This window comes from Sminthopsis crassicaudata, chromosome 5 (genome assembly GCF_048593235.1).
Source record: "Sminthopsis crassicaudata isolate SCR6 chromosome 5, ASM4859323v1, whole genome shotgun sequence".
Classification (NCBI taxonomy): domain Eukaryota; kingdom Metazoa; phylum Chordata; class Mammalia; order Dasyuromorphia; family Dasyuridae; genus Sminthopsis; species Sminthopsis crassicaudata.
In genome coordinates, this window is record NC_133621.1 from 230924920 (window position 1) to 230947046 (window position 22127).

At 32.6% G+C, this 22127-nt stretch overlaps 1 protein-coding gene and 1 non-coding gene across 2 annotated transcripts in view; both read right to left on the reverse strand.

Moving 5' to 3' along the window:
• Nucleotides 1–445: 445 nt before the first annotated feature.
• Nucleotides 446–22127, reverse strand: part of LARP4 (La ribonucleoprotein 4) — a 47120-nt gene continuing 25438 nt past the window's right edge. Inside the window, exons 4-16 of the mRNA XM_074270406.1 lie at nt 20141–20216; nt 18977–19113; nt 18078–18181; nt 16569–16679; nt 15895–15948; nt 13341–13557; nt 12839–12941; nt 10459–10689; nt 8597–8645; nt 7709–7867; nt 2264–2385; nt 1655–1820; nt 446–918 (exon numbers count right to left, since the gene is read on the reverse strand). Coding sequence (XP_074126507.1) covers nt 580–918; nt 1655–1820; nt 2264–2385; nt 7709–7867; nt 8597–8645; nt 10459–10689; nt 12839–12941; nt 13341–13557; nt 15895–15948; nt 16569–16679; nt 18078–18181; nt 18977–19113; nt 20141–20216 — 1868 coding nt within the window. The 3' untranslated portion in view covers nt 446–579. The remainder of the gene's footprint in view (nt 919–1654; nt 1821–2263; nt 2386–7708; nt 7868–8596; nt 8646–10458; nt 10690–12838; nt 12942–13340; nt 13558–15894; nt 15949–16568; nt 16680–18077; nt 18182–18976; nt 19114–20140; nt 20217–22127) is intronic.
• Nucleotides 11861–12062, reverse strand: LOC141545263 (small nucleolar RNA SNORD97). Its single transcript, XR_012482947.1, has one exon. It is a non-coding gene; the product is annotated as a small nucleolar RNA SNORD97 (small nucleolar RNA).

Sequence of the window (22127 nt, forward strand, 5' to 3'; positions counted from 1 at the left end):
TGACAACAGAATTGGCTGTAACCTATCATTCTGGCACATACACGCAAACACACGCAAACCAAGCACACCAGCCAATGATCTGATTTGCAACACAAGGCCATATAGGCAAAGACAGCATTCTACAAGCCTAACTTTAAATAGATTAAAAAAAGTAATTTCTAATTTTACACAAATGCTTTGTCAAAAAATATTTTTCTCTCACTTCCTCACCTCCTATACTGAAGGACATGTAAATATGCATTTTTCCAGCTAATTTTTAACCCCCAAAATTAATTTCAGGCAGGAAACCTTGCAAATTAAAGACAAACAAAAATACAAAAATTATAATATTTATATATATATATTTATACTGATTGGAATCCTCCAGCATTTTAAAATCACTCTAGAGATGACTTCTGGGATTCCACTTTTCATAAACTCCAAAGATCCACAACAGTTCAGGCCATACTCTCTCTCTCCTTCCTGGCTATACCCCACCCCTCCAACAAAGCTCATTAATCCACAGTTCAAGTTTAACTGAAAGAGATAGGAGTTTTGAACAGTTTTTTTTTTGTTGTTGTTGCTTGTTTGTTTTGTTTTTTACTTTGGTGATCTGGGTGGCACATACTGCTCTTTGCCATTACGCCGAGTCACTCCCTGAGGTGAAGACCTGTGGCCAAATTGACGTCTCTGTTCCCTGATTTTTCCAGCTGCACCTCTGGGAGTAGTATTGCCGCGGAAGCCAGGATAATCCTTACTAGCCCTTCCTTCTGGCTTTTCATGTGACTTTTCATGTGCCTTCTCAGGAACACCATTCTCTTCATTTTTGGCAGGGGATACAACATTGGAACGAAGCTCTCTTAGTGGCTGCACAGAGACTGAAGGAGACTCCTTGGGGGGCTTTTGGCAAACTTCAGCATAACTTAACTTCCGGGGCTCCTTGCAGATGACAAAAGATAAAAAAAAATTCTTTATATCTTATTGACTTTTAAAAGCAAATGCCAAATGAACTAAAATCAATATCTAAGTTGACCCCAAGTTGGATAGCTCCAAGAAGGTTTATGTAAAGTTTTGCCTGGGGGAGCACCTAGAGACTTATATGGCTCTTCCTAGAAGATATTACAGAAAAGAAGGTAAAGTTGGGAGAGCAGGGACGTAGCAAAAAGCATCTGTTATTTATTTAACATGTGAAAAGCATTGGTCCAAGGCAACTATTTTCACATTATTTTATATTTACAAAGGATATCTGAGGTTTGTAAAAACCAGACTAGTAAGAATGGCAAGGATTATAGGTAGGAAGTTTCAATCTTAACTCTCTTCTCAGTATATCTAAAAAACAAGGCAAATGCTTGGAACTTGTGGCTGCAATCTATTCAGAAAATTGAAATTTACTTTTAAGTCTCATACACAATGCTCTCACCACACTGCCAAAATAATAGCGCAAGATTCAACTATGATCTGGCTAGGAAATTATCTTCAATCACAAAGTTCAAGAGCTCAGAACTACTTCTTTGATTTTACTACTAAGAGCAATGATTTAGAGTACTATAGGGGAAAAAAAAACCCACTTTCCTCCCACATTTAATGCCTAGCATAATGTAGCAGATACTCAAAACCTATTTATGGAATTTAATGTCAGTCTAAAAGTCATAACAGGAGAAATGAACTGTCTTACCTGTACTATAGCTGTGGCCACATTTACATTACTAGGTGAAGCGGTATTTATCCTTGGTGGTTTTGCAGCATTAGGGGAGCCAGATGGTAAAAGTGGAGCTGTCTGGTCAGAAACATCCTTCTGGGCAGGGCAAACATCTGGGAGATTTTTCTCCTGCTGAGTTGTGCTAATAAATAAAAGAGCTTGATAGGGCTTTATGAAAACAATGAAAAGCTCACTGTCATAGAAGCACTATTAATAAGCAAAGATGAGAGGCAATCCTGACAATTTAAATGATTAAAATTTTAAAGAATATCCATAAGATAAAAACAAAACTAAGAAAAAGAGCTTCATTTTAAATATTAACCCACATTTTATAATAAACAAACATTTCTCCCTTTTCTTTGTTTGAATTGTATTATTTTCATAGAATGCTGAAGCTGCAAGTGACTAGATACCTCATCAAGTCTAGTTCCCTCATTTTACAAGTAGAGAATTTCAGACTTTAAATGTTACCATACTCCTGACTCCCAGACAAGAGTTTTGATGATTGCACCATACCCCTTATTCTTTAAGATAAAAGATAATTCTCAATACTTTCTTAAAAAACAAAACAGAATCATTTTGTACCTTAACACAGGAATCTCAGCTGTATTCGGAGAACTTGCACTCAAGCTTGGCAGCTGGGTATTGCTGTCTGTCTGTCTGTCCTCAGCAGAGGTTGGGCAACTGGCTGGCAACTCTTTGTTCTCCTTAAAGGAAACATAAACAGAAAGTACAAAATGCTATTAAAACTTGAGAATCCTATTATGTAAGGGCTCATTAATCCCCTAGTCAGTGAAAAAAGAAAAGTGAGACAATAAGATTTCATAAAAACAAATGACAAAACAGAAAAGTACAAATACTTTTGGACAGTAATGAAGTATAAGTTTAAAACTTCAATTGTTATCAAGCAAAAGCAGAAGTAGATCTCGTTAAAAAAGATAAGGAAGGAAACTATATCCTGCTGAAAGGTAGCATAAATAATGAAGCCATATCAATACTAAACATATATGCACCAAGTGGTATAGCATCTAACTTTCTAAAGGAAAAGTTAAGAGAACTGCAAGAAGAAATAGACAGTAAAACTATAATAGTGGGAGATCTCAACCTAGCACTCTCAGATTTAGACAAATCAAACCACAAAACAAACAAGAAAGAAATTAAAAAAGTAAATAGAACATTAGAAAAACTAGGTATGATAGACCTTTGGAGAAAACTGAATGGCAATAGGAAGGAATATACTTTCTTCTCAGCAGTTCATGGATCCTATACAAAAATTGACCATATATTAGGACATAAAGATCTCAAAATGAAATGTAGGAAGGCAGAAATAATAAATGCCTTCTTCTCAGATCACAATGCAATAAAAGCTACATTCAGTAAAAAGTTAGGGGTAAATAGACCAAAAAGTAATTGGAAACTGAATAATCTCATCTTAAAGAATGACTGGGTGAAAGAGCAAATTATAGAAACAATTAACAATTTCACCCAAGATAATGATAATGATGAGACATCATATCAAAATCTTTGGGATGCAGCTAAAGCAGTAATAAGGGGAAATTTTATATCTTTAGAGGCTTATTTGAAGAAAATTGAGAAAGAGAAGATTAACGAATTGGGCTTACAACTTAAAAGTCTAGAAAAAGACCAAATTATAAACCCCCAACCAAAAATTAAACTCGAAATACAAAAATTAAAAGGAGAAATCAATAAAATTGAAAGTAAAAAAACTATTGAATTAATAAATAAAACCAAGAGTTGGTTTTATGAAAAAGCCAATAAAATAGATAAACCTTTGGTAAATTTGATCAAAAAAAAGAAAGAGGAAAATCAAATTGATAGTCTTACAAATGAAAAGGGGGATCTTTCCACCAATGAAGAGGAAATTAGAGAAATAATAAGGAGTTACTTTGCCCAACTTTATGCCAATAAATTTGATAACTTAAGTGAAATGGATGACTTTCTCCAAAAATATAGGCTCCCTAGATTAACAGAGGAGGAGATAAATTGCTTAAATAGTCCCATTTCAGAAAAAGAAATAGAACAAGCTATTAATCAACTCCCCAGGAAAAAATCCCCAGGGCCAGATGGATTCACATGTGAATTCTACCAAACATTTAAAGAACAATTAGCCCCAATGTTATATAAATTATTTGAAAAAATAGGGGATGAAGGAGTCCTACCAAACTCCTTTTATGACACAGACATGGTACTGATACCTAAACCTGGTAGATCGAAAACTGAGAAAGAAAATTATAGACCAATCTCCTTAATGAATATTGATGCTAAAATCTTAAATAAGATATTAGCAAAAAGACTTCAGAAAATCATCTCCAAGATAATACACTATGATCAAGTAGGATTTATTCCAGGAATGCAGGGCTGGTTTAATATTAGGAAAACTATTAATATAATTGACCATATTAATAATCAAATTAATAAGAACCATATGATCATCTCAATAGATGCAGAAAAAGCATTTGACAAAATCCAACATCCATTCCTACTAAAAACTCTTGAGAGTATAGGAATAAATGGATTATTCCTTAGAATAATCAGGAGTATATATTTAAGACCGTCAGTAAGCATAATATGCAATAGAAATAAACTGCAACCTTTCCCAGTAAGATCAGGAGTGAAACAAGGTTGCCCACTATCACCATTACTATTCAATATAGTACTAGAAACGCTAGCCTCGGCAATAAGAGCCGAGAAAGAGATTCAAGGAATTAGAGTAGGAAATGAGGAAATCAAACTATCACTTTTTGCAGATGACATGATGGTATACTTAGAGAACCCCAAAGACTCTGCTAAAAAACTACTAGAAATAATTCAAAATTTCAGCAAAGTGGCAGGATACAAAATAAATCCACATAAATCCTCGGCATTTTTATATATCACTAACAAAATGCAACAGCAAGAGATACAAAGAGAAATTCCATTCCAAACAAATGTTGAGAGTATAAAATATTTGGGAATCCATCTACCAAAGAAAAGTCAGGAATTATATGAGAAAAATTACAAAACACTTGCCACAAAAATAAAATCAGATTTAAATAATTGGAAAGACATTCAGTGCTCTTGGATAGGCCGAGCGAATATAATAAAGATGACAATACTCCCCAAACTAATCTATTTATTTAGTGCTATACCAATCAGACTCCCAAGAAACTATTTTAATGACCTAGAAAAAATAACAACAAAATTCATATGGAAGAATAAAAGGTCAAGAATTGCAAGGGAACTAATGAAAAAAAACTCAGAGGAAGGTGGTCTAAGTGTACCTGATCTAAAGCTATATTATATAGCAGCAGTCACCAAAACCATTTGGTATTGGCTACGAAATAGACCGGTAGATCAGTAGAACAGATTAGATACAAAGGACAAAAAAGGTTACATCTATAGCAATCTAATCTTTGACAAACCCAAAGATTCCAACATTAGGGATAAAAATTCATTATTCGGAAAAAACTGTTGGGAAAACTGGAAATTAGTATGGCAGAAATTAGATATGGATCCACACTTAACACCATATACCAAGATAAGATCAAAATGGGTCCATGATTTAGGCATAAAGAGGGAGATAATAAATAGATTAGAGGAACAGAGGATAATCTACCTCTCAGACTTGTGGAGGAGGAAGGAATTTATGACCAGAGGAGAACTAGAGATCATTATTGATCACAAAATAGAAGATTTTGATTACATCAAACTAAAAAGTTTCTGTACAAATAATACTAATGCAAACAAGATTAGAAGGGAAGTAACAAATTGGGAAAATATTTTTAAAAACAAAGGTTCTGACAAAGGTCTCATTTCCAAAATATATAGAGAACTGACCCAAATTTATAAGAAACCGAACCATTCTCCAATTGATAAATGGTCAAAGGATATGAACAGACAATTCTCAGAGGAAGAAATTGAAACTATATCCACTCACATGAAAGAGTGTTCCAAATCACTACTGATCAGAGAAATGCAAATTAAGACCACTCTGAGATACCACTACACACCTGTCAGATTGGCTAAGATGACAGGAACAAATAATGACAAATGTTGGAGGGGATGTGGGGAAACTGGGACACTAATACATTGCTGGTGGAGTTGTGAAAGAATCCAGCCATTCTGGAGAGCAATCTGGAATTATGCCCAAAAAGTTATCAAACTGTGCATACCCTTTGACCCAGCAGCGCTACTACTGGGATTATATCCCAAAGAAATACTAAAGAGCGGAAAGAGACATATATGTGCCAAAATGTTTGTGGCAGCTCTTTTTGTTGTAGCTAGAAACTGGAGGATGAATGGATGTCCATCAGTTGGAGAATGGTTGGGTAAATTGTGGTATATGAAGGTTATGGAATATTATTGCTCGGTAAGAAATGACCAGCAGGAGGAATATAGAGAGGCCTGGAGAGACTTAAATCAACTGATGCTGAGTGAAATGAGCAGAACCAGAAGATCACTGTACACTTCAACAACAATGCTGTATGAGGATGTATTCTGATGGAAGTGGAAATCTTCAACATAAAGAAGATCCAACTCACTTCCAGTTGATCAATGATGGACAGAGGTAGCTGCACCCAGAGAAGAAACACTGGGAGGGGAATGAAAATTGTTAGCACTAATATCTGTCTGCCCAGGTTGCATGTACCTTCGGATTCTAATGTTTATTGTGCAACAAGAAAGTGATATTCGCACACATGTATTGTACCTAGACTATGTTGTAACACATGTAAAATGTATGGTATTGCCTGTCGTCGGGGGGAGGGAATGGAGGGAGGGGGGGTAAGTTGGAAAAATGAATACAAGGGATAATATTATAAAATATATATATATATATATATATATATATAAAAAAAAACTTCAATTGTTGATTTATATGGCATTAGAAATCTATTTAAAATGATTATCAAGTGAAGCTGATATAACAGAACAAGGAGAAAGAGAATTTGATTATTTACCAACTCAAGTGGTATAAAACATTTTTGTTAATGAAATGTATAATCAATATTCAACTATAAAGGATCGTTAAGAGAATTTTGGGACAAAAGCCAAATAGTTCTAAAGTCCATTTTATCTAATGTTTTAAAATTTGCCTTAGCATAGGTATTAAGGAATTAAATAAAAACATGTAGTCAAAAATAAAAAGGGAAATAAATCAACAAAAATTTATATTGTACACAAGTCAGACTGTCTGATAACAATGAACTAAGAAGCTTTTATTTATGTAGGAAAAGCAAATAACCACTAGATTTGTTTCTTAAATTTAGGTCAAGAAATAAGAGGCATACCTTACTCAATTTCACTGATTCAAGAAAAAAGTCAGGCAAAATGACATAAATGTGAGCAGTTTCACAGAAACTTTTATATTGGTCAAATGATGTTAATGTAAGATATGCAAAATTACATGACATTAGTTTTACACTGAAACTTATTAAGAAATTGAGGCTTTGTAAAAAATAAATAAATAAATAAATAAAAATTTTTTTTTTTTAAAAATTGAGGCTCTGAAAAGCAAAGTTCATGGTTTCATTGAGATTACCATTATCATTCAATATTGTACAATTATGGCAATTATTACAAGTTATAAACCCACAGATCATCAGCAGATTTGTGCACAATATTACCAACAAAATCAAGTACAAAGATAAAAAGAAATTATTTAAAATAAATATAGATAAAATACTTGTAAGAATCACAAGGAATTATATGAACACAATTGTAAACATCTCAACCAAAAACAGAGCTAAATAAATTACTGGAGAATATTAATTACTCAAGACTAGGGCAAGTAGAACATAATGTTATGAACATAACAAAACAAATATGATACTACTACCTCAATTTATTCAGTGCCATAACAAGCAAGCTACCAAAATCACTTTAGAGAACTAAAATAAAACCCATCTGGAAGAACAAAAGATCAAGACATATGAAACAAATTTGCACTCAGCACAAATTACTTAATTGCTACCAAACTGAGTAGAAGAGCAGAGATAAATCAATATTTGGAATTCCATACTAATTAATTACCTTTTCTTTGGAGATTCCCTTAACAACATCTGACATTCTGCTCTCCAGCGCAGTTTCCCCTTGTGTTCTTGATGAGCTACCAGGCAAAGGAGGAAAATTTGATGCTAACAAGTCAAACTTTGGTGTAGGAGTCTTTGTTTCAGCTATAGGATGGGGTCGCTAGAAGACACAGATAAAAAAATGCATTTATTTGTACTAGAGTTTATTTAAGTGTCATTCAAGCACAAAACAACATGATATGCTAGGTCAAAAGAACAGCCACGGAGCTATCCAGAGCAAGTAAGAATTCAACCCGTCTGGTTGTGCCACATTTGTCAATAACATAATTTGGACAACAAATAATGACTACCATATCAATTATGTTGAAATATGCTGAGAATTCCTATCTATTTTCATATTTTTTCTTTCTGGATAGAACAAAAGTGAAGACTATTTAATAAACAAAAACTAGAATGTGGCTCAATCTAAATTTTACTTTTGTTTTGATTCTTTCACAACATGACTCATATGGAAATAAGTTTAACATGCTCATATATGTATACCTATGAGGCTGCTTGTTGTCTTGGGGAGGGAAAGAGAAGGAAATGAAGGAAGAACTTGAAATCTTATAAAAATGAATGCTGAAAACTAGCTTTATATTTAACTGAAAAACTAAGTTAAAAAATAAATTTAAGCTTTAAAAAACAGGCACTCAATTAGGGTGAGTTGCACATAAGAAAATACTGGTCCTTCAAGAGTGACCCAATATTGGTGATATAAAAACAAGCAGTGTGTCTAAATAGTAGAGTTGTAGAGATGAAGTGCTTCCCTGCTGTAGATAATATGGAATCTTTAAATAAATTGTATTATTCTCCCACATATTTCACACCATAGAGAAAGGTCACTTACTGAAATTCGGTCATCATCTTTACGTCTCCGGCCTCTGAAAAGGTTTCTCCTTTTAAAGAAGAGAGAGGGAGGGGGGGTGAAGAAAGAGGTAGAGATGGAAGAAATGAGAAAGGGAGGGCAAGGGGAGAGAAGAAAAGGAGGGAAAGATGAATAACCAAATCACAAAATACTTTAGAAAAAAATTTTAGGGGAAAAAAAAAAACCCTAAACAAAAAAACCAAACCCAAGTGATACTCTATTATCTCTTTAAAGTGTAGTGTCCTGTTTATCGTCATTCAAGTAAATATACTTGAAAGAAGAGAACCCCCCCCACAAGTATTAGATATTATGGGAAAGGAATCTGAAAATGAGGTCTTCTACCTTTAAAAGGCTTCATAGAAGAAAATAGATGAATAAACAAATTTTGAAATGACTCCAAACCAAATATTCTACATATGACTATTGAAGGAAAATAAAAATTTACTTCCAACAAATGCTCTAGTTCTATTCACTACAACCAATCAGAAAAATATTTCCCCCTCTGCCACAAAAAAGTTCAATACTGTGTTTTCAGTCTTTTCTCTTTAATTTTCGTATGTTAAGATCTATTTCTGGGTCATTTTGGGAAACTTTCTTAAATATTCTAATTTCTGGTATCCTGAAAAATGAACAAATGGGTTCATTAGCATTCCAGATATAGTACTTCTCTAGGACATCAGAAAGTTAAACATATGGACTATGGGCTGTATCAATCCATAAGTACCCTAAACCATGAAATATAATCTGGGAAATTTTAAACTAAATAAAGTACAATATAACATGATGCGAATTTCTGATTTTTAATATTAGATTGTGGCCTGCAAGGATCCATTTTTGTTTTAAACTGATACCACTGCTGTATAATGAATCTAATATTAAATCAACTTTATGGGATGCTATCAAAATTTTTGACTTGTATTACTATGCCTCTCTTCTAACTCCCAGTACAATTAAAAAAAAAAAAAAAAAAAAAAAAAAAAAAAAAAAAAAAAAGACACTTATCAGAAAAAGGACAGAAGTAGAGCAACTTACCAAATACAGGTAAAATCACAACCTGAAGTACAAAATCTGATTTAGATGTAAGTCAAAAATATTGTCTTATTTATATAGGAACCTTATGACCATGAAATTTAATACCAAGGTTATCTTATTCATTCTCAAGAATAAAAGGTCCTACAATACTTCAAAACCCTAATACACTAGGGCAACTTACTATAGTAAGGGCTCAACTAATGTATTTTGCAAACTGAAGGCAGCTGTAAATATGAAAGCTTACATTTAGATTATATACACTAAATGATTTCAGAATAAAAACCAAATTATCACAGTCATCAAGAAGAACTAATTCTTATGAGAGGAATGGCATTAGAAATTTTAGGAAACTACTACAGCAGACTGCCGAAGAACAAATCAATTTTTGAAGTTAAAATAAATTCCATGTTTGGTTATTTGCCTGAGTGTAATTTCCCTATTTTAGGGTATGTGTGAATAATTAAAGGAGGCACTGTTAGACAGTCTTGATTTGGTTTTGTTTAACTATAATAATTTATATTAAGGAATCTTAAAAAAAAAAAAAAAAAAAAAAAAAAAAAAAAAAAAAAATCATTAACAATTTACCAGTCTAACTTTTCTGATTCTATGACTGTAGGGACCTCCTAGTGCAGAAAACTTTTAAGGCAAATTAGCAACTGGCTAGTTAGGTTTAGTGTTTTGTTCGGGATCAGGGAGCTGGAATGTACCTTGAGTTAAGACATGAAGGTCTTTTTTGACTCTTCTGCTAGGTTTTCTATCCAACCTCAAGAATTTCCATATTCCAAATAGGATTTTTGCAATTATATTCTTACCTGCCTCTCCCAACACCATAGTCACCATTCTGCTCCATCTGTGACGTAGGAGACTCCTTTGGAGATACTTGTTCTTGGTTCCCAGATAGTGTGTGGTTAGGCCGTTCAGTCTGAAAGTTTCTTGAGCTAGTTCTGTTCAATGGTCCATCACCCAATGACACTGATCCGACTACAGTTGATCCTTCCACTGAGTGTTCTGAACTACTAGATGACCTAAAATGAGGCTTCATGCTATAAAAACACAAAATTATAGATGGAAAGAAAAATCATATAACTCATATATAAACCCATTCTTAAAAGGTGCCACCTTTTGATCTTAAACAACTTTATGAATAAAAGCATAAATTTGTAAAACCATAACAAAATCATGACAAAAAGAGAGAGAGAGAGAGAGAGAGAGAGAGAGAGAGAGAGAGAGAGAGAGAGAGAGAGAAGTATCTGATATGCTTTCTAAGACAATGACAATGTTTTGAAATGTCAGTATTTCTAAAATAAAGTGACTGGTCTTTTTGAAGACACTTTTAGCTTTAAATTAACATATTACTCAATTTTCTTTTCAAAATTTAAGCAGCAATGGGGAATTTTCCAGTTGTGGGATTTAGAAGACAATTAATTCAGGTTAAATGCTCTGAGCCTCTACCCCAACTCAATTCTCTTGGAGTTTGTGAGAAAGCAAATGCAAAGGGCATTTGGCGCAGAACCAGAGGCCAGATTCAATTTTAGTTCTCTCTGCTATTTTTAGGTTTGAGATCTTGGGGTAAGTAATGGCCTGCTTCCTCATCACTGGATTTGACAAGCGAGGGGCTCTTTCAGTTCTAACATTTTATAATTTTAGTGCTACAAGACAATTTGTAAGCATTTATTACTACCAGTATCACTGTTCTACCTGTAATTCTCGAAGGAGTACTGACTGTTTAAGTAGGAGCAAAGGGAACTTTCAATATCTACAACACACGAAATCACAGAAAGATAACTTAAATATAGCAGATTATCTGACTAAAATTACCTAGCATAAAATTTGTCTGGCAAAACATCAGATGATGGCCTTGTGTAACTGAAACAGGCATTGCCAAGAAAGATGGCAAAAACAAGCAAAAGAACCATAAAAATTTTATCAAAACCTTACAGTAGAGAGAGAGTAGAAATGTGGGATAAAATCCTTGTCTTTATCTGTCTCAGACTACCAGAAATGCATGTGAAAACAAAGTCTTATTAAGATGCTATACTTTTAGGAATTTTTAAAACTAAATGTTAACTATTTGACATAAATGTCGATCATAGCTATTTGACAAAATAAATGATTTATAAAATCCTTTGTACCTTTAGGTCATCATCACTGTCCTTTATGCTACTTATTTTCTCATTCAGACATGAGTTGTACATTATATTTTTAAAATTTTAATAGCCCTCAGATCTCATAATCTTACCCGTCATTGAGAAGGACACACAATTTCAGTCTAGGCAGGAAAACAAAGTTAGAGAAAAAAGATTGAAGGAAAGAAGGAAAGAAAAAAGGATAGGAGAAGTAAAAGCACAGAAATGCCTGGACCTTGAAATGTTAGTCCTGTTCTCTCTAAGCGCATCTTTTGATCATCATTGGGCCAACACAAATGCATTAATCAGTCTCTAATTTGATAATCAAATGAGGAAAAAAAGCTTTCAAAAGTCTTCACACCAATGGTTGTGACCTCACTTCAAAAATGGAAGCTTTTAAAAGCACAAACTAATCATCATTTATTTCATGCATAATTTTTATAATGATTATTTTACTTTAAATCATAATCTTAGCATGCAAGATTACAGAGATTCTCAATTTTCTTCCCCATAATAAAAATTTAGCAAATCAAAAAAGAAAGGGAGACTAAAGGTGCTATTCTGTAATTTTCCCCACTCCATTTCGAGTTCCTTGGTTAATATGCTGTTCGGAAATTATTTTTTAGGTGATGGTTTGAAAAGTAATACTGGAGATGTACAAAAACTTTGAAATAACATACAGAAATGATTTTCTTTAAGTATTTTATGAGGTTCAAGTAAAATTATATAAATCAAAAAACCTTATAGTCATACATATACCTTTCATAGACTGTGTGATACTATAATGTGATAATTCAGTATTGCAAATTACAAATAACAAACATGACCCTAAAGATACCTGGCAGAAGTTGAGACATCTAACCCAGAGCAAGAATTATTAGGTTTAATGTTTTAAAAATTCTTCACATGTACAATATGAAATGAGATGCAAAAACTTTGTACATTTCTACACAAAGAAGCATTTTTTAATATTGATAAAAACACACAGGCTTTAAATTTCTGAGCTGATTAAAATAATTTGTTAAAAAAACTTATGAATTTTCACTTATGCTTAATATAGTCTTACCGATTTCTATGGAATGGTCGACCTATACTCAAAGCAGCAGCATTTGTTTTATAAGATCCTGGTGAGTTAAAGCCATTCACAAATCCACCATTGGAAAGGGGGCCTAGAAGGAAATTAACATAGTAAACCCATTAGAGTAACAAATATCTTTATTGTCAGTTTAGTTTTTCATAAAAACTAAACAAATGTCCAGCAATACAGTTAACAAAATCCCATTGCATGCATGTATTTATACTTTAACATGTATTGGTAAACCTGCCATCTGGGGGGAGGGGAAAAATTAAAACAAAAGGTTTGGCAATTGCCAACGTTGTAAAAATTACCCATGCATATATCTGGTAAACAAAAACTATTAAAAAAAAAAATTCCACTGTCTTACTGCTTATTCAATTAAAATACAACAGTTCCTTCAGTAAAATCAAAATACTCCAGAAAAGGTTTAATGCATTTTCTTCTTTTATCAATCCTTTGAAAGTATCTTTGTGTGTGTGTGTGAAATTACTTACCAGTGGTGTTTCAAAGTAAGGTGCAGGGTTTGGAGACCAGGGCTGAGGCACAATACTATAGATTGAGTACTGCTGATGAGGGCTATATACAGGCTGCATAAAGAGTGGAGAGGCAAACTGTGCTTGAGTTTGAACTGGCTGAGTATATACAGTGGAATCCATTATGCGGTAACCATTTTTAGCAAAAAATGTATTGATGGCTTTTATCCTTGCCTAAAAGAAAGAAAAAAAAATTTTTTTTTTATTTTTCATTTCTTTTTGCATATTCTTGTATTTGTTTATTAAGATCTTATTCATCAGGCTCTGATAGACTAATCTGCTTACAGCCAATTTTAGAACTAAAATAATGACAAAGGAAGACAGGAATACAGATCTAACTTTGTAGAAATAACTAGAAACATTTGCCAATAGAACTTTCTGCTATTACCATGATCCAATTATAATGTAAGGAAAAATTTTAACACTCATTATTTGATGGGACTCAAAGAGAAAACAATAAATTCACCATATTTTTAGCTCTGAGTTAAGACTGAATTAGATGAGCAGAACCAGGAGATCATTATATACTTCAATAACAATACTGTATGAGGATGTAATTCAATTCCAATTGATCAATGATAGACAGAATCAGCCACACCCAGAAAAGGAACACTGGGAAATGAGTGTAAATTGTTTTCATTTTTGTTTTTCTTCCCAGGTTATTTTTACCTTCTAAATCCAATTCTGCCTGTGCAACAAAAACTGTTCAGTTCTGCATACATATATTGTATCTAGGATATACTATAACATAATTAACATGTATAAGACTACTTGCCATCTAGAGGAGGGGGTGGAGGGAGGGAAGGGAAAAACAGAAGTGAGTGCAAAGGATAATGTAAAAAAAAAAAAAAAAAAAAAAAAAAATTACCCAGGCATATGTTTTGTCAATAAAAAGTTATTAAAAACAAAACAAAACAAAACTGAATTAGAAAACATGGGGGGTGGGAGGGGAGAGAAAGAGAAGTAAAGGGAGAGGAAATTCCTACTCTCCCTCACAAGGTCCAATGAGAGAAATGAGGAAATCATTCAGTTTCTTTTTTCATTTGTAAAATGGTGCTATGTGAAGGTCTGGGCTAGCTCTTCTGAAGGGCTCAGAATAAGTCCTTGTCAGGATAAGCAAAAGTCCTTGCCCCATGTTGTGGGCGCCAATATGTAAAGTTCTTTAATTGTGAGGGTCTGGTCGTCTGCTCAATTATAATCCTTCTCTGGGAGGAGATCTGTAAAATCTTTTCCTCTGTATGCAGGTTTCTTGGGAGCTTTGAATCTCCTCCAGCTCTTGTCCTTCCCCAAATCAGACTGGTCTCCTTTCAGCCTGCCTGGTGTCACAACTCTATCCCAGAGTCTATTCTCTCAGACCCAAGGCTGCCCTTCTTTTATCCTCCCAGAGAATAGGCATGTGAGAACTCAATGGGGTGTGGGGAAATACTTCCACCAATGAACTTGCTCCTCTTAGAATTCCTAAGGTGTAAACTCCCTTTAAAGGCCCGAACCAAAGGTCTGAGCCAGAGAACTGTCAAGTCAACCCGAGTTCTCATCTTGTAATCCTAACAGTGCTATCTCTAGTAGAACCTACTTCAAAGGGTTCTGATGAGGTTCAAATTACGTATATAAATTATTTTGCTTTTTATCAATAACCTTTACTAAACATCTACCATGTGCTAGGTTTAAGGAAGACAAAAATGAATTACCCCTTGCTGGGAGGAAGATGGTGGATATAGAACACAAGAAGTTAAATAAAAATTAAATTGTGAATCAGCAACAATCAGAGAAGCAACAAATTTTCATAAACATTCAGAATGATATAACATACAAAAAGAGCAACAAAGTTAATTCTTAAGAGGAAATTTAGTATTTCTAGATTTTTCATTAAGAGAACTGGATTAAGTTGGATTAATTAAGCTGGAAACACAACATGGGAAAAAAAAAATTAACCATGTAAAGAGACCAAATGATTAAGTGGACTATGAAATCAAAGAAAAGTAACCACTGGAAAACAGAGACTTTCTATTTCCTATACCATGGTTCTCAGGCACTAAGGTCAAAAGAATAATTGCTATATGTGGACTTTTCACCAAAGATCTTAGAATGTATAGAGAGCTAGAAGGCATTTTAAGAAACTCTCTGGTACAGATGTGGAAACACAGGCCTAGGAAATTAATGTTACTTTCTCAATGTCATTCAGTAAAGTTAAATTAGAACCTGGGATCTAATCATTCCTAGTACAGTAATGTTTCTGCTATCAAACATTTTTAATAGATACTGTAACTCTGGACATTTGCCATTACTTCTCTTGGTCCTAAGTTTCTCATTTGTATAATATATCTAATTTGGTAATTATTTCCAAAATTGCTTATAACTTTTCTTCTCTAAGTTTTGTTTCCATTCCTCACTATAGAATTTTGATTTTCTGGATGAGTCTAAAAATTCATTTTGTTATAGACCTAAAGTCTCATTTAAAACTAGGACCACATATTTCCTTTAATTCTCTATTTAAGAAAAAAAATTGCTTACCATGATTGGCTTGCCCTGAAATGTTTTAACTTCTTCCCTCAAATATCTAAAAGCCTGCCAAAAAAACACATTAGAAAAAAATTCCTTAGCATTACATTTAAAGAAACCAGGAAAAAAAAGACAAATGATGCCAAGCTATCTCTGACCTGGCCCTCCAACCTATACAACCTATACTATATAAAAGTAAAAACTGAAAATATGAAAAAAAACAAAACAAAACAAAACAAAAAAAAAAAAACAACCCAGCAACATAGTCATGTTTTCAAGATCAAAAGAAACAGTTATACTAAGACTAAAACAAATAACTACATGGATTTCTAAGGGAAGGTATATTAAACAAACAAACAAGAGAAAAAAACAAAAAAAACAAAACAAAACAAAAAAAAAAAACAAACCACAACCAAAAACTGATTTCAAATGGCCAATTTTACAAATGAATTCTTTGATTAGGGTAATTAATAAAAGTAAAACTGCCAAGTATAAAAATCAAAACCAGGTGAATACTGAATTATGAGTACAAGGCATCCCAAATAATTTATACTTTTAACAAACTAAATCCCTAATTCTAAGAAAAGCTATTTATTAATTTTGCATATTTGATAAAGTTTCAATGAGTTTTTTGTAATGAAAGAGAAAAGGAGAAAAACTATAACTAGTAAAAAATATTTTCTTACCTGTTGTGCATCTGTGTCAGACTGGAATGTAACATACCAGCTGCTATTGTGAGCAAACTCACAGCTTATCACTTTGGGACAATTTTCATTTTTGAAGAGTGCCTTAACTTCCTTAAATACAAGAAGTGAAAAACCCAATTAGTTCTGAAAAATATACAGAAATTCAAATACATATTTGAAGAGTTAAGATTATAAGCTGAGAATCTAATACTTTGAGATATAATTGCTCAAGATGAAAATTTAACAATCAGTTCTTATGAGCTGGCTAATAATTGACTCCAGCATTCATGTATTACAAGACACTTTAAATAAAGATACAAAAGAATTATGAATGTAATTGTAAGAAGACTCGTTTCCCCCCCCCCCCCTAATTTTTATCTGTTATAACACAGTACATTCAACAGGGGCTTTTTAAACCTTGACTGACTACTGGGTTAGCAATTATTTTCTGAAAAAATAAAAATCAACTTCCAGATTCAAAGAGTCTAGAGTTTGAGGAAATTTTAAATATCATCTAGTCCAATCTCAAAATTTTTACCATGAGAAAACTAAGACCCAAAGAACTATAAAGTATAAAGACCTAGATGCTGATCCTGATTTTGAATCCAGAGATCTTCCTAGACAATTTTCCAGACGGGGAAAAATGTTTATGGCAAACTGGAACATTAAAATTTAAAAAGGATGATTACCAGATATTGGGAATCAATATTCAGTCATGACTAGAAAACAGCAATAAAAATTTAAATTACTTATGTGATTTAGAGCTGACGTGAAAACTCCAAGTATTTTAAGAACTAATTATTCTCCCTAGTAGTGAAGGGTTAGGAAATAAGCATTTTTCATTGTGGAAACCAGAATAAGCTATTATGCTTAAACTATAATAGAGAAACGTATTATAGAAATATAGAGAGCTTAAATAAAAGCAACTAAGATTTCTCCAAAAAGATTTCTCTGTTCTCTGTTTTTGTCAGCCTGCATTTTTGATTTCCTTTACAGGTTAATTGTACACGATTTCTGATTCTTTTTGTACAGCAAAACAATTGTTTGGACATGTATACATAGATTGTATTTAATTTATTCTTCAACCTGCCATGGTGGGGGAGGAGGAAGGAGGGGAAATATTAGAACAAAAGGTTTGACAATTGTCAATGTTGTAAAATTACCCCCACGTATAAACTATATATGTATGTATGTATGTATGTATGTATGTATGTATGTATGTATGTATAAAAATAAAAGCTACCTTATTGTCAAAGATTATTATAAAGGAGCAGTGGGAATGATGCTAATGAGATTTTAATAACAGAGTTCATTATGAATAGCACTGATTAAAGTAAATTAAGTAGCAAAGCTATTAAGCTAAGAAGAGTAGGGACACAGAAGCATGGAGGTTTGGGGGAAGAAATTTGGGATAGCTTGTGTGGGAAATGAGATAAGAGATTCACATAGAATAGTTGATGTGTCACATATTTTGCATTCGCACCACCTACTTAGCTCTTAATTTCTTACCTCTATTGGTGTAGTTTCAGGGATTTCTCGAAGGATGATAATACATCGTTTATGATTTGGTCTCACTTTCTCTCCCTTCTCATCAACTTGAACCATAGGAGAAGCTAAAAATGTATTTAAAAGCTGTCAGTGAAAACAGTGCTATAACATTTCATTAACCAGAAGTCAAAACAATCACTTGTAGAAACTTCTAGGTGAATATATGACATGAACATTATATATTAAGATCAAAAGTTTTAATTCTCAGTGACTACTAAATGATAAAATGTCCGATATTCTTATGTAAATATTATGGAAAAGATCATTTTCATTTTCTAAAGCAACAACATTTTAATGTAACAAATTCATTTTTATTTAAACAATGTTTTATATATATTTTGGACTAAAATAGCCTGTAAGGAAACTCCCACTTAAGAATATTAAAAAATTATGCTGGGTCAGCTAGATGGCATAGTGAATAGAGAACCAGCTCTGAAGCCAGGAGCACCTGAGGTCAAATGTGGTCTCAGACACGTAACACTTCCTAGCTGTGTGACCCTGGGCTAAGTCACTTAACCCCAATTGCCTCAGCAAAAAAATACAATAAAATAAAAATAATAATAAAAATTCTGCCCACAATAAGAATTGGAACAAAAGAAACTCCCTGAAATGGAGATTTATGTTATTGTCTACATTATAGGAGTCTGAAAAATTATTAAAATGAACACAAATACTAATTGGGGAATATATACTCTTTATAGTCTACATGTAACAAATATAATCATGCAGCTAATTTAACTGCTAAAAGAGAACTTTCAGATGAGTAAACTTCCTTCCCTGCAACTTAAGAGTCTTTAGGCTTTTCTTGAAATGAAGCAGTTACTTCTTTTAAGTCATTCAATTTAAAAAGAATAACATACATCTCAATACTTCAAGAATAAGATCCAGATCTGTAGTCAACTTTTTGATTTCCTCCATGTTGGCAACTGTCCAAATTGGGATAAACTGGTCACTGTCCATTTGAGACATCAAATAGAGATCCTTAGATAGATTCTCTCTAAAAGAAGAAGTGCAATGCTATGAATTACTGGGAAAGCCATTTTTCTTAAACAGAATATAAAACTATTCTAAGAAATAGAAAATTATGAAACATACTGAATTATAGAATGACGATACTGAAAAGGCTAAAAATTAACTTCTTACACGTAAGCTAATTTAGGACATCAAATAAGTTCCCTTAAATTAAGATTAAGATAATTAAGAGTGTTGATTGTAGAATCCAAGCAGTTTTACACACAAATAAAAGCAGCAATAACTTATTAAAAATGACCTTATTTTTATGCCACTTTTTGTTTTGCTATCACATTCATTTCTGAATTCTGCCTCCTGGAACAAGTAATCTCTTATTTTTTTTTGTAATTATCTTTTCAATCACATATTCATGCCCCCTACTTTCCAACTGAAGAAAAACAAAATTCAAGTATCAATCTGTATAGTCAAGAAAGAATTTTTTTGCCTCAAAAATTCTGTAAAATTCGCCTATCACCTCTTCACTGGTCCTCTGGATTCATGGATGACCACCGGATTATCTAAGAATCTTATACCTTTCAAAACTATTTATTTTTCCTAATTGTTTTTGAACAGATAGTTTTCATTCTGCATCACTGCATTCAAAATTTTTCCAATTTTCTAAAATTGTCTTTTAAAAACATCTCTTATAGTTCATAGTGTTCTAATACAATCATATACTATAATTTGTATAGTAATATACTATACAATACACAGTACAGTATGATATTTATACCATTATAGTGCTTCCAAATGATAAGAAAAGGAAAAGCTCAAAAATATTTATAGCAACTCTTTTTAAGGTGGCAAAAAAACTAAAACTAAAACTAAGGGCATATCTTAGGACATCCTAAAATGAATTCTATTGAACTTGCAGCTCACCTAGCCCTAAAAAGCTTTATATAAACATAATGGAAATCATCTTCGAAAAAAAGGTATCTTTCTTCCCCTCTAGTTTCTATGATTTTGTTTCCACTGACTCAAATTTTCTTAAAACTAACAGACAATCACATTACCTTGAAAAACAGAATTCTAACTGTTTCTTTAGACATTCCTTTAAATCTTCAACAGAAACTGTACAACTGCCTTCACCTATTTAGGAGAGTAAAGAAAAAAAAACAAATCAGTATTAAGTCATTTAGAACTAATCAACTGTCAGAAAGTTAGCAACATATACTTCACTGACTTTGAAACTAAAGGATTTTACCAAAGAAATGACATTAACTTAATAAACATTCTAAGAAAATAAGTTTCCTTATCAATTAATTTCTAAACTTTTATTTAGAGTTTTTACTACATGCAAAATGCTGAAAATATAAAGATTAAATGGTGCCGGCTATCTAACAAGGGCAGATGGCACATAAATGGTAGTCAGGAAGGAGTGTTTTAATATGGTGAATGGTGTCACAGGGGAATTGATTTACATATATATCATTTGATACACATACATATCAATTGATTTACATACATATCATAATATTACAGTAATGAAAATACTAATGATAATTTTATATCTAAAAGGGGAAATGCCCCAGGGCAGATAACACCCATGCTCCAACTGGCTTATGGTAGAATTCTGACCAACTGAAAATAATTATTTACCAAGGAATCAAGGTGTTTAATTAAGAAACCCCTTTAAGTACTATAATAGTATGTATTAGAAGGACAAATGTTACTATTCCCCTAAGTTAATAAGCATTAATTATGTGCTTACTGCTATTTACTAGGTACTATGCTAAACTCTGAGATAAAAAGAACCCTGAAGACCTAGCTCACATTCTAATGAGATAAAAAAAAACATGTAACAAAAAATTGCTCATAAAATGTTAATACTTTTCTTCTTCCTTCCCTAGGGAAGGGAAAATACTTAAAGGGAGTTCAAATACTTACAGGGCTGTAAGTCTTACAGCTCTTAAAAAAAGCAAGGCATTGGAGGAGAGGAAGGATGTAATAAATTTGTAAAGGATTTTAAAACATGAAAATAGAATTTTATATTTGTTTATAAAGGATAATAGGAATCTAATGGATTTTAATGACTAATAGGGGTGGATGACATGGTTTGACCTGAGTGCTAAACAAGTCATGATGCAGGTGAGTAAGCAGTAAGCACTGTAGTGGAGAGAGGACTTCAGAAGAGAGATCAGAAGCCAGAGTATTGATCTTCACCAGGGAAGAAACTGTGTTTAGGGAAAAAAGAATATTGTGAAAGTAGAAACAAGACCTTTTTTTTGATGTTTTGAGCTGGGAATAAGAAAAATGTAATGACTTAGGTCATGTCACTTAATCAGCCTCAATTTTTCTCCTCTGTAAAACAGGAGTAAGGGGAATATCTACCTCTCAGAGTTGTTGGGAGAATAAAATGAGCTATCTGTAAAGCATTTTGCAAAGCTTAAAACACTATGAATATGTAAATTTCAAGATAGCAGAGGCAGCTTTGGTTTTTCTTTCCTTTCAAGTGTTTGGCAAATGCCTTTTTGTTCATTTATCTACAGAAAAGAACTTCTCTCTTTTAGAAAGCTGTATAATGGCAAATTCCTGAGCTCTGGAATGTTAGGGAAAGCATTTTTTTTCAAGTATGAAGCTACATAAAATTACAATAAAAGTCAATGTAGAAATTATTGAAAAAAGAACTTTTATACTACTTTGCATGATCATGCTTAAAAAAAGACCAATTACATCTACAATGAAGCCATAATCATATCATATATTCATTTTGAATAAATATTAAAACTTACCAATTTATAGATACTTCATTAGTAATAATTTCTCTGGAACTTTAGATATTTAGGTATGACAATTGGTTCAGGTAATTTAGATATGGTAATTGATCCAGTTTCTTCTAATATTTAGATTTTTCCTTTCAAAACTCTATAGAAAAGCCACAGAACTTTAGAAAGAAGGGATAGATCTCAGTAATTATTCCAACCTCCTCTTTCTATAGGATCCAAACAAGTCCAGAATGATTATTAAATGGTTTAGCTCAAGTTAACACAAATGGATTCC